We start from the raw sequence: 20469 nt of genomic DNA on the forward strand, positions 1-20469 counted from the left end.
AATTGATATGTAAATATGATCTTTTAATTAATAAAAGATAAAAAAAAATGAGAAAATGACAAATGGAAAAACCATTTATTTAAAAATACCAAAATATGACATGTGTCCAAGTTAATGATAGAGTGACATGTGTCAAAATTATTTTCATTTATTAGTGATGATGATGATTGTTTTATCGTTGCATTTTGATTCAACCACTAGGCGATATATCAATTTTTTATATATATATATTTTCAGCCTTGACCAATACACATTGAAGACTGTGGAACGAATAGTAGTAATAAAACGGTTAACATTCAATTTCTAGTTTTAATATAATTTTTAATTTATATGGATAAGAGTTAAATAAAATATGTATGGACATGAGTTTCTAAATAAAAATATCATTAGTTGCGTTTTGATAAGTTTATGGTTTCGGTTTAGACATAAGTGCATTGTTAAGCCTTTTTGCCTAAAATAAAAAAAACCAATGGACCGACCCTGCTCAAAACCAGCCTGTTCGAAGTTGTCTTAAAAAGACGTTATTCAGTTAACATGGATTGAATAATCCGAGAATCGAATAAGCTTAAAACACATATTCAAGAACCGATCCTAATAGCTTATTTGATTCTAATTCGCTTTGGTGTCGGTTCGGGTTTTTTTGTCCGAACGCTACTCCCTAGTCCTGCAATTAGTCAAAAATTATACACTCGTTCACATGGCACCTATCCTCCACAGCATTTAGCTGCCAGCTACAGCGTTTCTCTTCTCCGATCTCCTGGTAAGTCCTATTTTCTTTTTTCTGGATCGGGACACCTCCGATAAGCACATGAATTTTTTCCTGGAATCGATAAAACACGTGAATTTCTTGTTATTTCTAGTTTGATCTGATTCCATAAGCAGATGATTTTTTTTCTGGAATCGATAAAGCACATGAATTTCTTGTTCGAAATAAGCAGTTTTGTGTTAATCTGCTTTAGTGTTAAATGTTGTAAATCAAACTAAAAGACGCGCAAGGAAACCGACAAATAATATTGTGAATTATATGTCGATTAGTTGCGAATAATAAATTCAATTATTATTATTATATTTACCAAGTTTCGTCCAGAAACCAGATCTATCCTTCTCGATTAGATCTGATTATAAGAAAGGTAGAAGAAGACTGTCCTGTTATTGGACGAATTAAACACAAGACAGAAAAGTACAACCGACCTGTTGATTGCTGACTTGATCTTGAAGCAACTGCACGGACCAGATTCCTGTCCTTAAAGGTTTTTACTTCGCTTCTACTGGCTGTAAGCAACAGAGTAAAACCCCAGGATTTAATGCAGCTAGATCGATATTCCAACAGCACTGGAAATTGACAAACACAAAGCGACTACTCGGAAACTAGAAGAAAAAACCGCAGAGAGAGGGAGAGAGCTTTCAGATTTCGTGAGTGTTCATGTGGCTCCTAAGGAGCTGTATTTATAGTTATTGTAACCCTAGAAGGCATCAAACGGGCCCCCATAGGCCGGCCCCAGAAACCCTAGGGCGACAGCTTGCTCTCCAAGCAAGCCGTTTCCTGATCCTTCTAGAATACCCTGACTTGGCCTCCACGAAGTCAACAGTAGTCAACCATTTGACCTGGATCGGTCAAACCGACTTGACCCGAACTCGTCAAAAATAAAAGCTCCTCAGCCCCCAGCGACCGATGCGTCGTGCGAAGTGCGCCTAAATCGCGCCATTTCGCGCACTCGCGGCGTTGGCTAGTGCTAGGCTAGGCTAGGCGCGCGCGTGGGCTTGGCCCAATACTTTGATCCACTAAAGCCTTTGAAGGCTTACCAAGGGAATAGGCTTATAAACCCTCAAAAGTTTCTTCTCCCCACCAATGTGGGATACAAAGGAAATTGCCAACTTGCAATTCCTTTATATATATAAAATTCCAACAATCCCCCACCAAGTTGGTAAGTTTCCTTTCACTCAGACAGATGATGTCACTCGGGTGTCACGAAGATTAAACCCTAGTTTAATGAGAACAAACAAGAAGAGACCGATTCAATGGTATCCTTATAGGTTTAAACCATGAACCTAAATGACCTCTCCGGTTTACCCCCACACATCACAAGTCATATTTGTGTTCTCCCTGAGCGCTATTATGGCCATGCACTATAAATCCTTTTCATGACCCTTTAGAAGATAAACCACTAATCTTCACTTGAGGCGGCACCACCTCTAGATCATATAGGCATAGTTTTACAACATCTTCGTTGCTTAGATGTCTCCAAAACTATGTTAAGAGTCGTAACACAACCTCATTCTCGGCAACGACGCACTATCCTACCTCACATGGATCTATCATGAATGATAGTACCTTCTATCGTTAGTGATTTCGTTGTTACCCTTTAAACTTGAAAATTAGGAGCACTAATGTCAAGTTGGGTTTCCATGACTAAACGATTCTATTGTGGTTTTAGACCCATGACTCTCGTGGTAGATGTAACCAAATCTCTCGTCAGAGGTTTGGTAAACGGATCTGCCAAGTTCCTACTTGTCTTGACATAGACAACCTTGATGGTACCACTTTCAATTAGTTGTCTCACAAAATTGTGTCGCAGACCTACATGTCTTGACTTCCCATTATATACCGCATTATATACTTTAGACAGTGTGGCCTCACTGTCACAGTACATGGGTATTGAAGGCATCGGAATATCCCACAAACGTATATCCATTAGTAGATCTCGAATCCACTCTGCCTCTTTGCCTGTTGTTGCTAAGGCAATTAGCTCTGCTTCCATCGTTGAATGAGCTATGCATGTCTGTTTCTTGCTCGCCCAAGAAATAGAACCACCAGCTAGAGTATAAATCCAACCACTTGTGGATTTTGAATCACTGGTGTGATCAATCCAGCTGGCATCAGAATAACCTTCAAGTATTCCATTAGATGACGAATATGTCAATTCAAAAGTACTTGTCCTTTTCAGGTATCCTAGTACTCTACCCACTGCTTTCCAGTGCTCCGTCCCTGGATTAACTGTATACTGACTCAAATTGCTTACAGCGAATGCGATGTCAGGTCGCGTGCAGTGAGTAGCATACATCATGCTCCCAACTGCACTAGCATATTCCAGTTGAGCCACAACTTGACCAGAATTCACCTTAATTTTAACACTTGAATCAAAAGGAGTGTTAAATTCCTTAATGTTCAAATGTTGAAACTTTGTCAGAATTTTCTCTATGTAATGAGATTGACTCAGAGAAATCTGACTACCTGTCCTCTTCACCTTGATACCAAGAATAGTATCTATTTCTCCAAGATCTTTCATCTTAAATTTCGAGGATAGGTATTTCTTCGTCTCAAGAATACCTTCTAGGTGAGTGCCAATGATCAACATATCATCAACATAAAGACATATAACTACTATGTAATCAGATGTATGTTTAGAGTAAATACATCTGTCAGCACTATTGTGCTGAAAACCAAAGGCAGTCACAGTGGTGTCAAATCTCTCATGCCACTGTTTAGGAGCTTGTTTCAACCCGTACAAAGACTTAACAAGTCTACATACTTTGTTTTCTTGTCCAGGTATTACGAAACCTTCAGGTTGCTCCAGGTAAATCTCCTCTTTGAGATAACCATTCAGAAAGGCTGTCTTCACATCCATTTGATGAATGTACAATCCCTTCAAAGCTGATATTGCAATGAGAGTTCTAATTGAACTAATTCTAGCAACTGGGGCATAGGTATCAAAATAATCGATCCCTTCTCGCTACCTATAGCCCTTTGCAACCAACCTTGCTTTATAAGCAGATATGGATCCATCAGGATGATATTTCTTCTTGAATATCCATTTGGATCCTATGGGTCTTCTCCCCTTGGGTAGATCAGCTAACTCCCAAGTTCCATTACCCATAATTGAATCCATTTCGTCATTGATTGCTTCCTTCCACAGAGGAGCATCCCGAGACGTCATGGCTTCAGTAAAGGTCTTAGGATCATCATCCAAATTAATTGAAAAAATGACCTCTCTCGTCACTTTCTTTTGTGTTCCTTCGACCAAATAAGAATAGAAATCATCTCCAAAGGTTTTCTCAATTCTAGCCTTAGTACTTCTCCTTGGTTCCTCCACAATGGGAGGAGGTGGGAGTATTTCTCGAGAGGTACTTGTAGGTGTTGTATGACTAGAGTTTTCTTCATCCTTAGAAAACTTGTCCTCAAAGAATTCCACATCTCTGGATTCCGAAACAACACCAGAATCAATATCTAGTAATCGGTAAGCCTTGCTATTTTGAGCATATCCAATAAATATACTCTTATTAGCTCGTGCTCCCAATTTGGTTCGCTTAGGATCGGGAGTCCGATAATAAGCAACACACCCCCACATTTTCAAATAGTCTAGGTTAGGCTTTCTACCTTTCCACAACTCATAAGGGCTTGTAGGAATCACACGACTAGTGATCCTGTTATGAACATAACAAGTAGTTAATAGTGCTTCCCCCCACAGATTGTTTGGTTGACCCGATTGGTTCAACATATAGTTGACCATCTCACAAAGAGTTCGGTTCTTTCTTTCAGCCAAACCATTCTGTTGAGGGGTGTATGGTGATGTTCTCTCATGTTTGATTCCATTCTCTTCGCAGAATGTGTCAAACTCTAGGTTGAAATATTCTCCGCCTCTGTCCGAGCGAAGAATTTTGATGTGTCTTTCAAGTTGATTTTCAACCTCAACCTTATATCGTTTAAATGCATCAAAAGCTTCATCTTTTGATCTCAGCAAATAAACATGTAGATATCTACTGAAGTCATCACAAAATGTGATGAAATACCTTTTTCCTCCTCGAGTAAGGATTCCATTGAACTCACATATATCAGAATGAATCAACTCAAGTAAAGATGTGTTTCTCTTAACTGATGGAAATGGTTTCTTAGTGAACTTTGATTTTACACATGTTTCACATTTTTCAAAATCTTTTGTGTCATATTTTAACATACCTTTAGTTTGCATCAAACAGGCCCCCATAGGTCGGCCCCATAAACCCTAGGGCGACAGCTTGCTCTCCAAGCAAGCCGTTTCCTGATCCTTCTAGAATACCCTGACTTGGCCTCCACGAAGTCAACGGCAGTCAACCATTTGACCTGGATCGGTCAAACCGACTTGACCCGAACTCGTCAAAAATAAAAGCTCCTCAGCTCCCAGCGAGCGATGCATCGTGCGCCTAAATCGCGCACTCGCGGCGTTGGCTAGTGCTAGGCTAGGCTAGGCGCGCGCGTGGGCTTGGCCCAATCCTTTGATCCACTAAAGCCTTTGAAGGCTTACCAAGGGAATAGGCTTATAAACCCTCAAAAGTTTCTTCTCCCCACCAATGTGGGATATAAAGGAAATTTCCAACTTGCAATTCCTTTATATATATATATATATATATATATATATATATATATATATATATATATATATATATATATATAAAATTCCAACATTAAACTCTAGAGCTAAGGCAGTTTATAGCTTTTTATGAATTACATCTTGTTGATATCTGGTTTGGACATTTGGCAATAACGAAACAACCAACAATGTTTTGTAACTTAGGAAGGTGTGTTTTCTCAGGTACCCGTCGGCTCTGCTACGTGAATTATCGATCTTCGTGTTCTCCGCCGGACTGGTATGCAAGATGTAGTCGTCGCCGATGACCTTTTGCCAACCATTGGTTCTCCCTTCTAACTACAGTCAATAGCTTCTTCATTCGATGTCAATTCCTTTTGTCTCTCGATCCCTCTCATCGTCATTCCGATCCAAAAATCCTAGTTTTTCCTTCGCAACGCGTGCAGTTACAAATCCATTGGAGAAGTATTGGACGCATTTACAGAGTAACGATCGAAACATCGAAAAAGCCCTAACAAGAATTGGAGCAAAATTGGATTCTTCATGGTTGAAGGAGTTGATAACGAAATGCGGTTCTACCAGTAAACATCCTACTTCATGTCTTAGATTTGTGCTGGGATTCAACGTGAGTATAGATAAACCTCATACATGTATAACATTGCATGTAAATCATTCAAGATTAATCGAAATCCTAATGTGATTAAGGATGTTTAGGAGGATGTTGGGTGGTGGTTTGATGCCCTAATAATCCAACTGACAATTAAGACTGAAAAACTCCTACTAATAAGTTGTTCGCTTGTTTAATTTGTATACAATTTGAGTGTACTGTGTTATTAAATATTAAGATGACTGATGACAATATTTGAGGTTCAAGTGTGATAATTCTATTTTGATGACAAATGGAAGGTACTTAAGCTGTAAAATAACTTAATGAAATAATATAAAGTACTAAGAAATGTTAAACTTTTTAAAAAGACCTTTCAAGAGTTATAATAATTTATATCAATGTCATCAAAAGCAACTTCCACTACTGCAATATTTGTAATAAGGTGTAAGTGTGTATGTGTATGTTGTTGGAAATTTAGTAAAAATATTTATATTTTTTACTAACTTTGGACATATATAAATATATACATATGTTGTATATATAACGAACTCTAAGTGGGTTTGTGTTCTTCTCCATGAGGACTTCGAAACGATATATTATATGTCCAAAATAGAGTATAAGTGAATGAGATATCGATACTCGAAGATGGGTATTTGAGAATAAGTTTAGCAAAAGAGAGGAATGTGGGAATGAGTTCCACATTGGTAGAGAGACCAAACTCAACAAGGTTTATAAGCTTCATTGCATGGAAAGCTTACAAGCTTGTGTCTATGGTTATGCTACAATTCCTACCCGCGCACAGGGGGTGTGCAAATCTTTTTCTGTAGACAAAAAACACCGAACTCGTGCGATTCTTTCAGGCAAGTGGTAATATCCGGCAGTACACAATACTGTTTAGGTTGTTGTACCCTGGGAACAGACGGCGAATCTGTTTAAGGGAATCGTGCGATTCTTTCAGGCAAGTGGTGATATCCGGCAGTACACAATACTGTTTAGGTTGTTGTACCCTGGGAACAGACGGCGAATCTGTTTAAGGGAATCGAGTCCAACTCGAGCCTCAACCACATCTAATATTTTCTTTACAGGAAGCTTTCAAGGACGAAAACGAAGACACTAAACTAACATATGTGTATGTATAGAATTAACTAGTTAAGTAAATTCACAGATAAAGTTATCGTTTGCTTTCGGGCTTGGACTGGTTTTCTATCACTGTTGTAGACAATCTCATAGGGGTATAATGTTGTTTCATGGATAAGTGGGAAAATGACAAACAAAGATGGAAAGAATCCCAACTTCAAAACACCAAAACTTTTGATATGTCAAGACTTTTGATTCTGATTTTATATGTATGGAAAGCTCTCGACTAGATAGTCTAGAGCTCCTAACAATTTAGCTGTTGAGACCTCTAATTTTCAGTTCAGGGCAATTATCGATCAATTTGCAAGTGATTTCCGAAAATCACATCACTAAATAGTTATCTAATCTCAGTAAATTAGCATGACTTAAAATTTTCTAAAAATTGGTCATACTTGCATACCAAATTTTGATTCATCTTAGATAAAGGATCATTTATAAGCCTTCAAGGAATATTGAATATAATAAACTTTCTCCTCTTTTGATTTTCTTGAATACTTGTCTTTTATTTCAATCGACGATACCAAATGACAGGGAAAGTTACAAAAAAAATGATCAAACTTGACTATAACAAACAAGAGCAATCTTTGTTCTTCATATTTTTTTTTCTCATATTCTTCTATAAACTTTTATAAATCTCTACACATAACTAAATATTTCAAAAGATAACTATTTTATTTATAATCGTCTAACCCTAATCAGAATCCTAAACTTATAAGAAAATATGGACAAAAGAAAATAAATAAATAAATTCTAAAATAAAAGAAAACTCTAAAATTTGTTCCAAAAGTCGTGGCTTCAAAATAACCCATATATAGCCTAAATAAACACAAAGGACCATAGATTTTGACCACTTGTCAAACCAATAGGCTCACACTGTGGAATTGTTGTGCTATGTTGGCCATACTCGTGTGTATCAATGTAGCTACGAAAAAGGGTTTTTCATACATGAGGTTTTATGGTTCACTCTGATAATGTCATGTTACTGATAGACCATTTTGAAAGAACTAATCCATTGGGCTCCCTGTTTAGTACATTTTTTTCGGTTCCATTTTATCGATTTGCTCAGGTTTCACATTAATTAAGAATAGATGATAGAAAAAAGTGTTGATGCTTTTGGTGTCACTTGTCACTTTCATATAGTTGAAATTTATATTAGTTTCAAAAGGGATCAAAGCTATGATCTAATTCAAGCTTGATGGTGTAGAGTACATATTTGTATAATGCAAATTTGATCTCTAACACCGCGAAATAGAGGGGCAATGCCCCTTGTGGTGGTCCCTACTAACCAATCAACTAGCAAGGTCAACGGGAAGTAGCACATTAATGTAACTGCAAATACATTTGAACCATAATTTTCATTATCCTTATCCATTTTATGAATTTTACGAGTATAAATAGGGGATATACTCCATGTTTTTGGAGCTAACAAGTTTATAACACCTCTTACTATGATATAGTTTTTTACTTTCATTCTTGTGCCTAAAAATAAAAATGTTATGCTACTAACAATTTATCATGCGAAAATATTTCAATATGAGGCATAAAATATAAATAGTTTTCAAGGAAAATGAAAACACGGTTTGTTAATTGTCTAAGAATCTAACTATTTCAATCTACAACGAACCATCTTCTCGAATTTTTCCAAGACAACGGACCCAATTGATCATTAAATTAGCTCAATTATTCTCATATTTTCTATCAGCATTAACAATTATTAGAAGCCAACGCCAATAATTTACACCCAAAGTTTTGGTTTAGTCATTGAAACAACAATTTAGAGGTTATCCACAAGTGTTCGGTTGAGAAGTTGTGTCAAATGTTAAATCTACCCAAAACCAAAAGGGATCAAATCTCCTTTTCGTTGAGTAGGCACTTCATCATCTTACATGTGTTCAATACTTCTTGTACACTATATCTTTTACATGGTTTTTAAATACACTCATTTAGAGATGATAGTAATTACGATTTATATTATAACAACTCATTGCAGTTTTATATGGATAAAAACATAATAAGTTTGAATATCGTATAAGTGGTAAGTTGTATACTGCCAAAAATAAATAATTACCATGAATTTTTGTTTATCCGAGACTGGTTTACGCCAGAGACAGTAAAATCTTATGATCAATTTTTGAACATAGCAAATTACTAAAATTTTGAAGAGATAACCTCACCTACTAATACAAATTGGTGTTTTTGCATAATACTAATGAATAAGTCTAACTTTAACATTTTGAACGAATGAAACACGATATAAAAATTTTATGTTTAACAATATCTCAATACTTTGACTAGTAAAAAACAAAGCAACTTAAAAATATATAAACTCATAATTCATGCTTCAATAAAACAAAGCAAAATAACCTTTAGGCCCACTAAAATATAAAATCTTTGTACCTATCACACTCTTACAACGTTGCCCAAGGTTCATCAATTAACGTTGTCTTTGGACTTCCACAAGGGTTTCCGGTGGTGGTGGTTGGGGGATAATTGATACAAGAACAATGTATGATGCTAATTTCGTGAAGGACAAAATAGTTTGGGTGCCTGAGGATAATTGGGAAAAGAGTAATTACACGAACGGTCCCTGTGGTTTAGGGTAATTTGTGTGTTTGGTCATTAACTTATATTTTTAACTTGGAAGGTCCCTATTGTTTGTTTTTTGTACACGTTTGGTCCTTACTGTTTGTTTTTGTTACGCGTTTGGTCCATGTGTTAACTAAAAAGACTATTATTTAAATAGGAAAAAATGGTGGGGTAGGTAAGGTGAGGTGAGGGGGTGTGTTTATTTAAATAAATTAAAAAATCAAGGGCAAAATAATGTTTTTATATAAGATAGGGACCAAACATGTAACAAAAACAAACTGTAGGGACCTTTCGAGTTAAAAAAATAAGTTAGAGACCAAACACTCAAATTACCTAAACCATAGGGACCATTTGTGTAATTTACTCTTGGGAAAACGTAACCATGGGAAAAAAAACCAATGGTAAGCCGATAAACTTGCTTATGGTTGAAGATGCTTCATGTGTGGTATTAAGTAAGGTTTGGGATGTGCTTTCACTTTTCATTTTATATAAATTGGCAACGTGGAAGACTTTTTTGAAAAGGAAATTAGATATATTCGTGGAACTTGTTCGTGGTTGGAGTTTAAAAGTAATGATGCGTGTATGAGTTTCGAGCAACATGAAGGCTTGAAAATGGTGTTTAAAGTGGTCAAAATCCTATGAAAACTGTTGTGTCTCTAAGGTCTTGAACACGACATCATAGCCTTTGGGTTTTGGTGGGGTGCAATTTCATAGTCCGATTACTTTTAGGTGTTGTTCGGCTACTAAAAATGGTTTGGTTAATGCTCTCGGAGGAAGGAAGAAATCTCTTCTTTATTGTGTTCCTTTAAAAGAGAAATTCGAGTGGTAATTTTCGTGATAACATTAAAAATCATTTTTCATTAATTGAAGAAGTGGGTCGTTATATTGAAATAGGTAATATTGTGGGATTACAAGTATTGGTGCACAATTTGTTGATAAATAAATATTATGTCGTTAAATATATGTGGTGTTAAGATCGGTAATAAAAGAAGTTGGGTTAAAAAATTGCAAGAATGAGATTACTTTCTTGATTCTTCAAGAAACTTCGATGACATAACTTGATTTATTTAAAGTAACAAGTATATGAGTAAATTACCAATTTAATTGCGCTTGTAGGTGTGCTGAGAATTGGTGCTATGTAATGTTATACACTATATGCCAACTATTATGTCTAAAGACAACGTTAGTTTACTTAGAGGGTGTTTGGATAAATGCATTTTTAGCTTAATTAGCTTATTGTTTATTGCTTATTGTGGTGGGAATAAGCATTTTTTTTAAATGTGTTTGAATTAGTTTATTGCGGTGGGAATAAACAATAAGCAATAAGCATTTGAAGTGTTTGGCAAATAAAACAGCTTATATGAGTAAAATGACTAATAAGCAATAAGCAATAAGCAATAAGCATTACCCCCTTGCTTATTAAAATCAGCTTATTTAGCTTATTCCCACCGCAATAAGCTAATTTTTTAAGCATCCTATCCAAACACTTAAATTAGCTTATTGTGGTAAAAATAAGCATTAAGCAATAAGCTGTCATTTTTTTTCCTATCCAAACACCCTCTTAAGATTCTTTTAGGTAAAATTCACACCCTTTGTTTCAATAAGTTTTGAATCTCAAGTTTAATAATAATAATAATAATAATAATAATAATAATAATATAATAGTAAATAATAATAAAAAACCAAATTCTAAGATCAATATGTTAGTGTCCGTGTTCACACGGCCTATCACCTATTATTTCCAATTTCAAGATTAAAAAACAATTTCTAAGATCAATATGTTAGTGTCCGTGTTCATACGGACCTATTACATAATATACACACATACATATATAATTCATCAATTTAAAAAAAAAAAATTGTTGTACTCAACTAGAATAACGTTGATCAAAATTTCAAAAATATAATCAGAGTTTAGATAAAGACATTAGTGTAATAGTATGATAAATCAAGAACCGATTATAGGCAAGTTAACCTAGTATCTAACCAGTCCTCATTGCACTTAATTAATATCTTGTTTTTTGGACTTACTCTTATACTATGGATATAAATCAATCCCGAATTTTGACCAATTTATGTATCTGTGTTCATCGAATTGCCATTTTTTTTCTTATTTTCTGTATTTATTTACAATTATTAGAATATACCTTCAATGAATTTAAACACAGAAGTATAAAGCTTAGTCATATAAGCAACAATGAGAGGATATAAGGTCGTGTCAAATCTAAAATCCAAGCAAAAGGGATATAACATATTCTTTTTGTTGAGTGAGCTTTTCATTATCTCCATAACACTTGCATGCGTTTATTCACACACATTGTCCCTTTTCATTGTTTTGGAATTTAAAAAAGTAAACTTTCATATAAATATCTTTTTGTTTGCTTAAAAGGAAAATTATAGTTTATATTCTACTATTCTGGTTTTCATATGAATAACCATAAAACGAGATCCCAAAATTACAGTCTAATAAAACATCGTTCTTTTTATCACCCTAGAATATCTGTTTAGAAAATTATTATGCAAATAAGTATGATGATCAAGTAACTTTAGTTGATAATGGGTGATTGCAAATATGCACCCTAGGTGTCGGGCTTCGGGAGTTTGGGTATGTGTTATTGTCTTTGAACTTTTTGTGGCAATATGTGTGGCTACTGGCTAGTAATGATGAACTTTAATTATCATAGATTTGGTGGTGATTTGACTTGATGTGGAGTTGTAAATTCTATGAATTAAGAAAAAGTTCCATGGTAGTAATTGAGATGATTATTAGGGTGCATTTAGTAAACTAGTTGTCTAGTTGGTGGTAAAAAACCGAAAGTTGGTAGTTGAAAGTTGGAAATGTAGTTAAAAATTGTAGTTTTTATTTGTTATACGAGTATTTGATAAAGAGAATAAATATTCTTTTATTTTTCTTCTTACTTATCATCACATCCATATAAAATGATGACAAATGTCTTTTAATATTATTAATTTAATCAAAAATGACTCATATCCCTATTTCATATGGATATGAAATAGGATAGAAAGACAAATAGTAGAAAAAAAAAAGTTAGAGGATATTTATTTAAAATCTCCTTAGAAAACTAGAAGAGTGACATGACAAAGTAGGCAAAAGAAAAGAAGAGGAGACCATGGTAAGTGGGTAGGAGGTGAAGTGGGGTCAGGAATGGAAGTGGTAGTTCTAAAGAGAGGCTAGTAGGTACTATGATCGTCTCCTTTAAATTTTATGTTAAATATATATGTTTAAAAAAAATATAATATAAAACTTTAATCAAATAACTTTTGTCTCCTAACATTTTCTTGTTCGACAATTAGTTGGGGCTTTTGTTGAAGAAGAAGAAGACAATGATTACGCATTTAGCAAATGCAAGACTTGCAACAAGGATAATGTATACCTTGCAACTCATTAGTTATGATTTGAAAAAAATACAAGGGCTTCTTTTATCTTCTAACTTCAAAGTTTCCCTCACTTCCATATTAGGAATGGCTATGTTAGGGATTAGTTTTGGTTTTGAATTCGAAAGTCGAAACAACTTCTTCGAATTTGGTTTTATTTTGTATTTGAATTTGAATATGAAATTCTTGATTTTTTTTTTTTCATTTTTGCAGGTTTAAACTTTAAACTATAATATAAAGGTTTTTTTTTGGTGTGAAAATGGTATTTGGTGAATTCTATAAGAAAATAAAAATCTTGCATTTTTATAGGTGAAACCAACGAAAACAATAATTTTTATTCCTTAAAATGATGCAATTTTTACAATTTCACAGGTCAAACGTTTATTTCCAGGGGAGGTTTGCAAGGTTGATGGCTATTTGTTGAAAACCCCAAGTTTTGTCTAAATTTTAGAAAAAACTTAAATGAATTAGTTAAATTTATCTTTTTATCAAATAATTTTAGATAACATAATTAACTAACACTATATACTTTACATCAAAATTATAGTTAAAATAATTATAAGTTAATTTCACATGTAAAGATATAGACCTTTTCTTATCAAATTTAAATCATGCAATTGAAACCATATAGCTACTCATTCCGAAGAAAAGGACTCCTAGCGGATCAAACGCTAATTGATGTATAATTTGAAATTTATTCATATTAAACCTAACTGTTTTAAATAATTATTAATCTGTAATCATATATCGTTGATTAATAGTCATTATAACTTATAAGGCACTGGTTTTGCAAATTATTTTATCCACCAAGTCGATGTTCACATTGAGGATATTGTAAATATTTGAACAATAATTTTCTTATTATCTCAATACTATTAACTTTCCAAAATTTTCACAAAAATATAAATACATAAATAACATGCTTTTGACTGAAAAGTGTCTCGAATAATTGATATTTTGTCCTTACACATGCTGCAACCTAACTAACGTGTAAGGGCAATTTTGTCATTCACTAAAAATCTTCTTAAGGGCAATTACGTCTTTTCATAGCATCATAAGATTTATAAATTGGTGCATTATCGACTTCAAAAAAATTCATACACGAAGCAACTTTTCAGTCTCAATATGGTTTCTGAAGAAGCTATCCGTACATCACTTGGTGTCGCAGGTACGGTTTTTTTTTATGTATTGCATTTGCATGATAATTTAAAACATGAATTTGAATTATATTTTTTAAATATAATATCAGTAAAGTTTTGTGTATAATATTTGTACAAAATATTATGGAAATTTGAATTAGTTTTAAGTCGTGTTATTTAAACTAAGAATTTTAATTTTATAAACCAGCCTTTTAAAATTAAAATATAATTGAAGCATATACTTATAAATATGTTAAAGAACTTGTTTCTCATATAATTTTGTTATTATGTTAATTAAGATTCTGATTAATTATTCTTTTGACAGGAAATATCACTGCAGTTACATTGTTCTTGTCAACAGTGTAAGTTTTATACAATTAAAAAAAAACATTTTGAATTTTATTTTGGAGTATAATGACTTACATATTTTAACTTTAAACAAATTAACTTACTATATTTTCTTACCGATTGTTATTTTCCTATCTTTAGTTTCCTTAACTTTATACTTCTAAGTTGAGTCTCAAGAAAAACATCACTTGATATAGATTAAATCACATAAATGGTCATTGTGGTTATCTGGCTTTTGCACTTTCAGTACAATAATTTCGTTAACTATGTCATTCATGTGGTTTTATTTTATTATAGAAATAGTCATTAACGATATAAAATAACTAAATTGCTCTTATTTAATTTATTTTAACAAAACATTTAAATATTTAATTTTCAGGCCAACTTTTTTTCGCATATGGAAGAAAGGAAGTGTAGAACAGTATTCACCAGTCCCATATCTGGCATCGTTTTTCAACTGTGGTTTATGGGTGTTGTATGGGATGCCATTCGTGCACCCGCACAGCCTACTTGTGGTCACTACCAATGGAGCTGGGGTTGCAATCGAGTTAATCTACTTAGTCATCTTTCTAATGTTCTCAGACACAAGAAAGAGGTTTAGGGTTGCATTGGTGATGCTAGTTGAGATTTTAGTGTGTGGAGGACTCGTTCTTTTGGTGCTAACCCTAGTGCACACAACGCATAAGCGATCAGCTATTGTTGGTAGCATAAGCGTTGCGGCTAATATCCTCATGTATGCTTCACCGTTATCTGTCATGGTATGTCAAAAATACATTTTTTCTACAAATCATGTTAATTAATACATTTTCAATATTAAGTTTTCATTATGAATTTATTATTAGTGTTTTCTACATCAGTCCAACAGTATAATATATGTCTTTATATATGTCGAAGTTTTTTTTTTAATAATAATTTGTTTGGCGAGCAAACCAAAAACTCCATGTATATCGGTACCTAGAATAGGAATCATTTGATTCAATTATGCATAATCCACACACTTTTTACTTTTTTACATCTTGATATATATTTTTTATAAATATTGATTGACATTTTCATGAATATAACACAGAAACTGGTGATCACAACCAAAAGCGTGGAGTATATGCCTTTTCTTCTCTCCTTGTTTTGCTTCTCTAATGGACTTTGTTGGTTTTTGTATGCTCTTTTCCCATTTGATCCCTTCATCGCAGTAAGTGAGTTTTCCTTTTATATGCATAAATTTCTTTTTCTATTACAAATCTCTAATCAATTTGAATATGAAGATTTTTTTTAAGTTTTACTTCATGTTTACGGTTTATGAAATATTATCACACAACTATATTTAAAAGATGAAAATTTTATAAAAGTAATTAATGTATATACCTTAATATTTTATTTTGAACAGGTGCCAAATGGGATTGGAGCACTACTTGGCATTCTCCAACTCCTATTATATGCAACATTCTATAAATCCACAAAGCAAATATTGGAAGCAAGAAAAGAGAAATCAGAAATGGGTTTAGCTGTGATGGAGAAAGGCAACGTTGCCCAACAAAGCCACCCATAAATGGTCCAATGGGCTTAAGCCCGTTATCACCCGGCTTATAAAAACAGTTTGACCTTTTGACTAGAATAATTGTTCTATATTATGAAAAATAAAAGGTATATAGTTTAGTAAAATTATTATGATTTGGTTGGAACTTGGAAGAAAAAACGAATATGGTAGCTTAGAAGTTGACTACGGTTATAATCGGTGGCTAATTTGATAGAAATATTGATTTTGATGCATGTATCTTATTCTTCTCTTTCGATATTTAATGATAAATGATTAAATATTTTCTTTATTTTTTGTAGTATATAGTCCTAGAATATCTCCAATTACAGATATCAGATATTGTATATGAGGAATTGATACCAATGTGAAAACAAAAAAAGATTGAATATCATTCGTTTACCCTACAGTTGTGGTCTCCAACATCAAAAATATCATTCCTATCGCCCTCAAAATAGAAATCAAAATAGAAAGAGCTGATATCAACAAAATATCAACAAAATCACCCCGGTTAAATCTACAACTTCAAAAAAAATGTGATGAGTATGCTTATAACCCAAAACCCAATTCAATATCAAAGTCAAACATCTCACACGTTAAGGTGAGGAATAAGCCAATGTAAAGATAGCACAAAGCACACTAAATCCTCACAAAAGAAATGCTCCATTATAGACATTGTCTTCTTGTTCATCAAATTCACTTATTATATCAAACGTATAAATTTAAATACAGTCTAAAAATATTCCTATTTAATCTTTTCTAAAATTATTGTTTAATTATCACTATAGTAATCATTTTAGCCATAACCCTTATTCTTTGATAGAGTTTAAAAGGGTTGTTGTAGAGATTCAGATTCTCAATGGATCGCGTAGGTTTGCTTTTCAAACTGATATTTTTACCTTATGTCCGAATTACAAGAAATCTAATGTAGGATAATTCGAAGTGACACTTACGAATTTACGAATTTAGCCATAAAAATATAACTCAAATTGATGGTAGAATTTTTAATCGTATTTGTTGTTTTTTTATATAAAAATGAAATATTATTAAAAATAACTTTTTTAATTATTATGACTATGCTCGTTTTATAGAGAATTAATGTTTAAGAAATTTTGATTTTTTATATTTTTTTAAACAAAAAAATTAATGCAAAAAAAAAAAAAAAAAAAAAAAAAAAAAAAAAAGAGTGGTTAATTTTGATGTGTTCGCAGGAAGAATTTTGAGCCCACAGAGCCCACATGGGTTCACACAAGAAATGACTAGTACCCATAAGGAACCCAAAAAATGGTTATTTTTGGAAACTCTCGTTAAAAAAAATCCAAATCTGTTTTGTTGCTTTAAACAAAAATTAGATGATGATTGGTTAATACCCTATTAATTTATCCATCTATAAAATCCAAGGCTCACTATCATAAATAATTACTCTCTTAGCATTTTCCTACTACTATACACATTTAGGTGGTTTTCGTTTGTTCATATTATGCTCCTTGCATCCACGACTATCAACAAACTCCAACCTTGTTCAAAATCATATTTATTTTTCGGATATTGTGCTCATCATTGCGGCTTCAAATGTTATGATTTTCCACCAAGAGAATCATTATTTCAATTTTCCAACCACGCATGTTCTTTTACTTTTACGTGAATCTTAATTTCCTTTTCCAAAACTCACTACACCCAACCACAATACATGCAAAATTTCAACATGATGACATTAATCCATCCTTTCAGTTAGTGTAGATATTTATTATCTTTAGGCTGCATGGTGTGGGTGCGGTCTGGGACCGCGGTTCAAGCCACGTCAACCAAGAACACCGTCTCCAGGCCGCGGTCTGGTGCGGTCTTGGCCGCATTGCGGCTAGAAAATATCGCGCGTTGTGATTGGTCCTTGGGTTTTGACTGCTTTTTGACCGTTGAATCGGTCTTTGTGGTATTAATTTCTTTTTTTTAAGCTTTACTACACACACACACACACACACACACACACACACATATATATATATATATATATATATATATATATATATATATATATATATATATATATATATATATATATTACCATTTTACACAACATTTTTACACAACCTTTAACCATATCTCTACTCCTTTTCTTTATTTTTTTTTTTTGAAAAATGGCATCTTCAAAATGACCCAGCAAAGAAAAAACACCAATCAGAAACACCAACGCCCCAATACCTTCGTTTGATCAACCGATTTTCTCACCTCCGTATTACCACTACGACGGTATGTTTCCGTATTTTCCACAACGACCAGCGCAACCACTACCACAAACACCACCACTACTACAACCCGACCCAGATTTTAATCCATTTGATTTTTTGTCTCAACCCGAGTTTGTTCAACAAACACAAACATAACCAGAAACGGTCATTTCTGATTCTGAACCGGAATTCGTTACAGAAACTCAACCCACTCGAGCAACAACTAAAAGAAAAGAGAAGGCGGAGGCTAGATGTTGGGAACCTTTGGAAGTGTTAGTGTTGGCACAATCTTGGATCGATATTTCAGAAGATGCGACTGTTGGAAAAGACCAAAAGCATGACCGCTTTTGGATTCACGTTTTACACAGGTTCCATAAAGGAATGAACCTTGGAGAATACCGTTCAAAACATCAAGTGTACTCCAAATTGGGGAAGATGAACAAGGAGGTCATGTTGTTTAATGACTTGTGGAACAACATGAAACGTCAATGGAAAAGTGGAGAAAGCGATGAAGTGATTTTGAAGAAAGTGTTGAAAGTGTATCAAAAAGAAAATCTGAAGGATTTCAAGTTTCTTGAAGTTTGGAATTTCTTGAAAGATAACAGGAAATGGCTGAGTAGCAAAACATCAGACGAGCATATCGATAGTGGGTCAAAACGCAGGAGAACATCTAAGTCCGACCACGCTACATCAGATGCTCGTGTTCAATTTGATTTGAACAAAGATGAACCTGTTCCAGTTTCACCACCTTCCCGACCAATGGTAAGAGACAAATCAAAAAGCAAAGGCAAAGGCAAAGCGTCAGATTTAGATGATTTGAAAGAAATTGGAGCCGACATGAAGGGTATAAAAGACAGAATGGACAAGATTTTGCAAATTGCTTCTGAAAGAGAGCTTCGGAAACAAAGGGAGAACGACATGCGAATACTAGCGACGGACACGTCGAATATGACCAGGGCCGAGCTTGAAGTGGTTTTGGCGATGAAGGAGGAAGTGAAAAACATTACGTCAATCGTGGCTAATTTCTAGTTTTTTTTTTCAAGTTTTTAATCGTTTGGTGTATGTGTGTGTGTGTGTGTTTAAATTGTAGGTTTTATGTTTCTATTTTTTTTCCTAAATTTTTAGGTTTTTTTTTTAAGTTAAGTAATGTATGGTAATTGAATTTTTAATTAATGAAATATTATGTTTTTAAAATTATGTTTTTATTATTAAAAAAATAAGTTTTATTAATTAAAATAGTTAACAAAAAACAAAACAAAAAAATAAATAAATAAATAAAAGTGTGGCACCACTCCCTTGGTGTGACAAGAAACCACACTTATGTGTTAAAAAATGACATGACACTTATGTGGCGGGGGAGGAAGTGCAGTTTCAGTGACACCACTCCCTCCCGCCTTAGTGGTTAGCATGTATTTAGCGTTGTTGTGGTTGTAATAAGCTCATGTCTATGCTTTACCCTATTATATCCAACTCCGTGACAAAGTCACTTTGGTCTTTGGGACATATTTTTGGCAGGATAAGATATGTAAAACTACCGGCAACAAGTGCATGCTTGATAGATGAGAAAGGAGAAAGAAATAGCAAGCTACAAATCGACCAAATTGTTTTTTTAAGGAGATGGAAACGTTGTGTAGCGGAAATATAACATGACAACAAAAAAAAAATAACATGCATAAAAAGTCACTTTGGTCTTTGGGACATATTTTTGGCAGGATAAGATATGTAAAACTACCAGCAACAAGTGCATGCTTGATAGATGAGAAAGGAGAAAGAAATAGCAAGCCACAAATCGACCAAATTGTTTTTTTAAGGAGATGGAAACGTTGTGTAGCGGAAATATAACATGACAACAAAAAAAAATAACATGCATAATCAGGAAATGGTCACTTTTTTTTTTTTTTTTTTTTTTTTTTTTTTTTTTTCATTTTAGACATTAAAATACAACAAACATTCATTTGTATGTCAAGAAATCTCACATAGGATGGCATAACTGTACGATGGACAATTATAATTATGTATGTTGTAAATCATTAACATTTCACAAAGGATACCATAACTAATACAATAATTTTTTTGTCTGTCATAAATTTAATATACGTCGTAAGCTCTCTGTCATTAAAAGCTTTTTTCTTTCCTACTAACATAAGCAAAAAAATAA

General features: G+C 33.5%; 2 protein-coding genes across 3 annotated transcripts; both read left to right on the plus strand.

Annotated features, from left to right (window-relative positions):
• Positions 1-14180: 14180 nt before the first annotated feature.
• Positions 14181-16378, plus strand: LOC111898784 (bidirectional sugar transporter SWEET4). Of its 2 annotated transcripts, none has more exons than XM_042895595.1 (5): positions 14181-14236; positions 14533-14569; positions 14935-15313; positions 15625-15748; positions 15940-16378. In XM_042895595.1, the coding sequence occupies exons 1-5, from the start codon at positions 14194-14196 to the stop codon at positions 16002-16004; spliced, it is 648 nt and encodes a 215-aa protein (XP_042751529.1). In that variant the 5' UTR covers positions 14181-14193; the 3' UTR covers positions 16005-16378. The 2 variants fall into 2 exon arrangements, with proteins under 2 accessions (XP_042751529.1, XP_023750431.1); XM_023894663.2 differs by having other exon boundaries at positions 15625-15744.
• A 2314-nt stretch (positions 16379-18692) lies between these two features.
• Positions 18693-19340, plus strand: LOC111898791 (uncharacterized). Its single transcript, XM_023894667.2, has one exon. It carries the CDS (start codon positions 18693-18695, stop codon positions 19338-19340), a length of 648 nt encoding a protein of 215 aa, XP_023750435.2.
• The last annotated feature ends 1129 nt before the right edge of the window (positions 19341-20469 follow it).

The sequence above is a fragment of the Lactuca sativa genome, chromosome 6 (genome assembly GCF_002870075.4).
Source record: "Lactuca sativa cultivar Salinas chromosome 6, Lsat_Salinas_v11, whole genome shotgun sequence".
Lineage (NCBI taxonomy): Eukaryota > Viridiplantae > Streptophyta > Magnoliopsida > Asterales > Asteraceae > Lactuca > Lactuca sativa.

Bases quoted from the DNA above. Each gene is read 5' to 3' on its own strand.
- LOC111898784 (XM_023894663.2), top strand. From the start codon at position 14,194: ATGGTTTCTGAAGAAGCTATCCGTACATCACTTGGTGTCGCAG. The intron at 14,237-14,532 runs GTACGGTTTTTT...TTCTTTTGACAG, and splicing joins TACATCACTTGGTGTCGCAG to GAAATATCACTGCAGTTACA. The intron at 14,570-14,934 runs GTAAGTTTTATA...TTTAATTTTCAG, and splicing joins ACATTGTTCTTGTCAACAGT to GCCAACTTTTTTTCGCATAT.
- LOC111898791 (XM_023894667.2), top strand. From the start codon at position 18,693: ATGAACCTTGGAGAATACCGTTCAAAACATCAAGTGTACTCCAAATTG.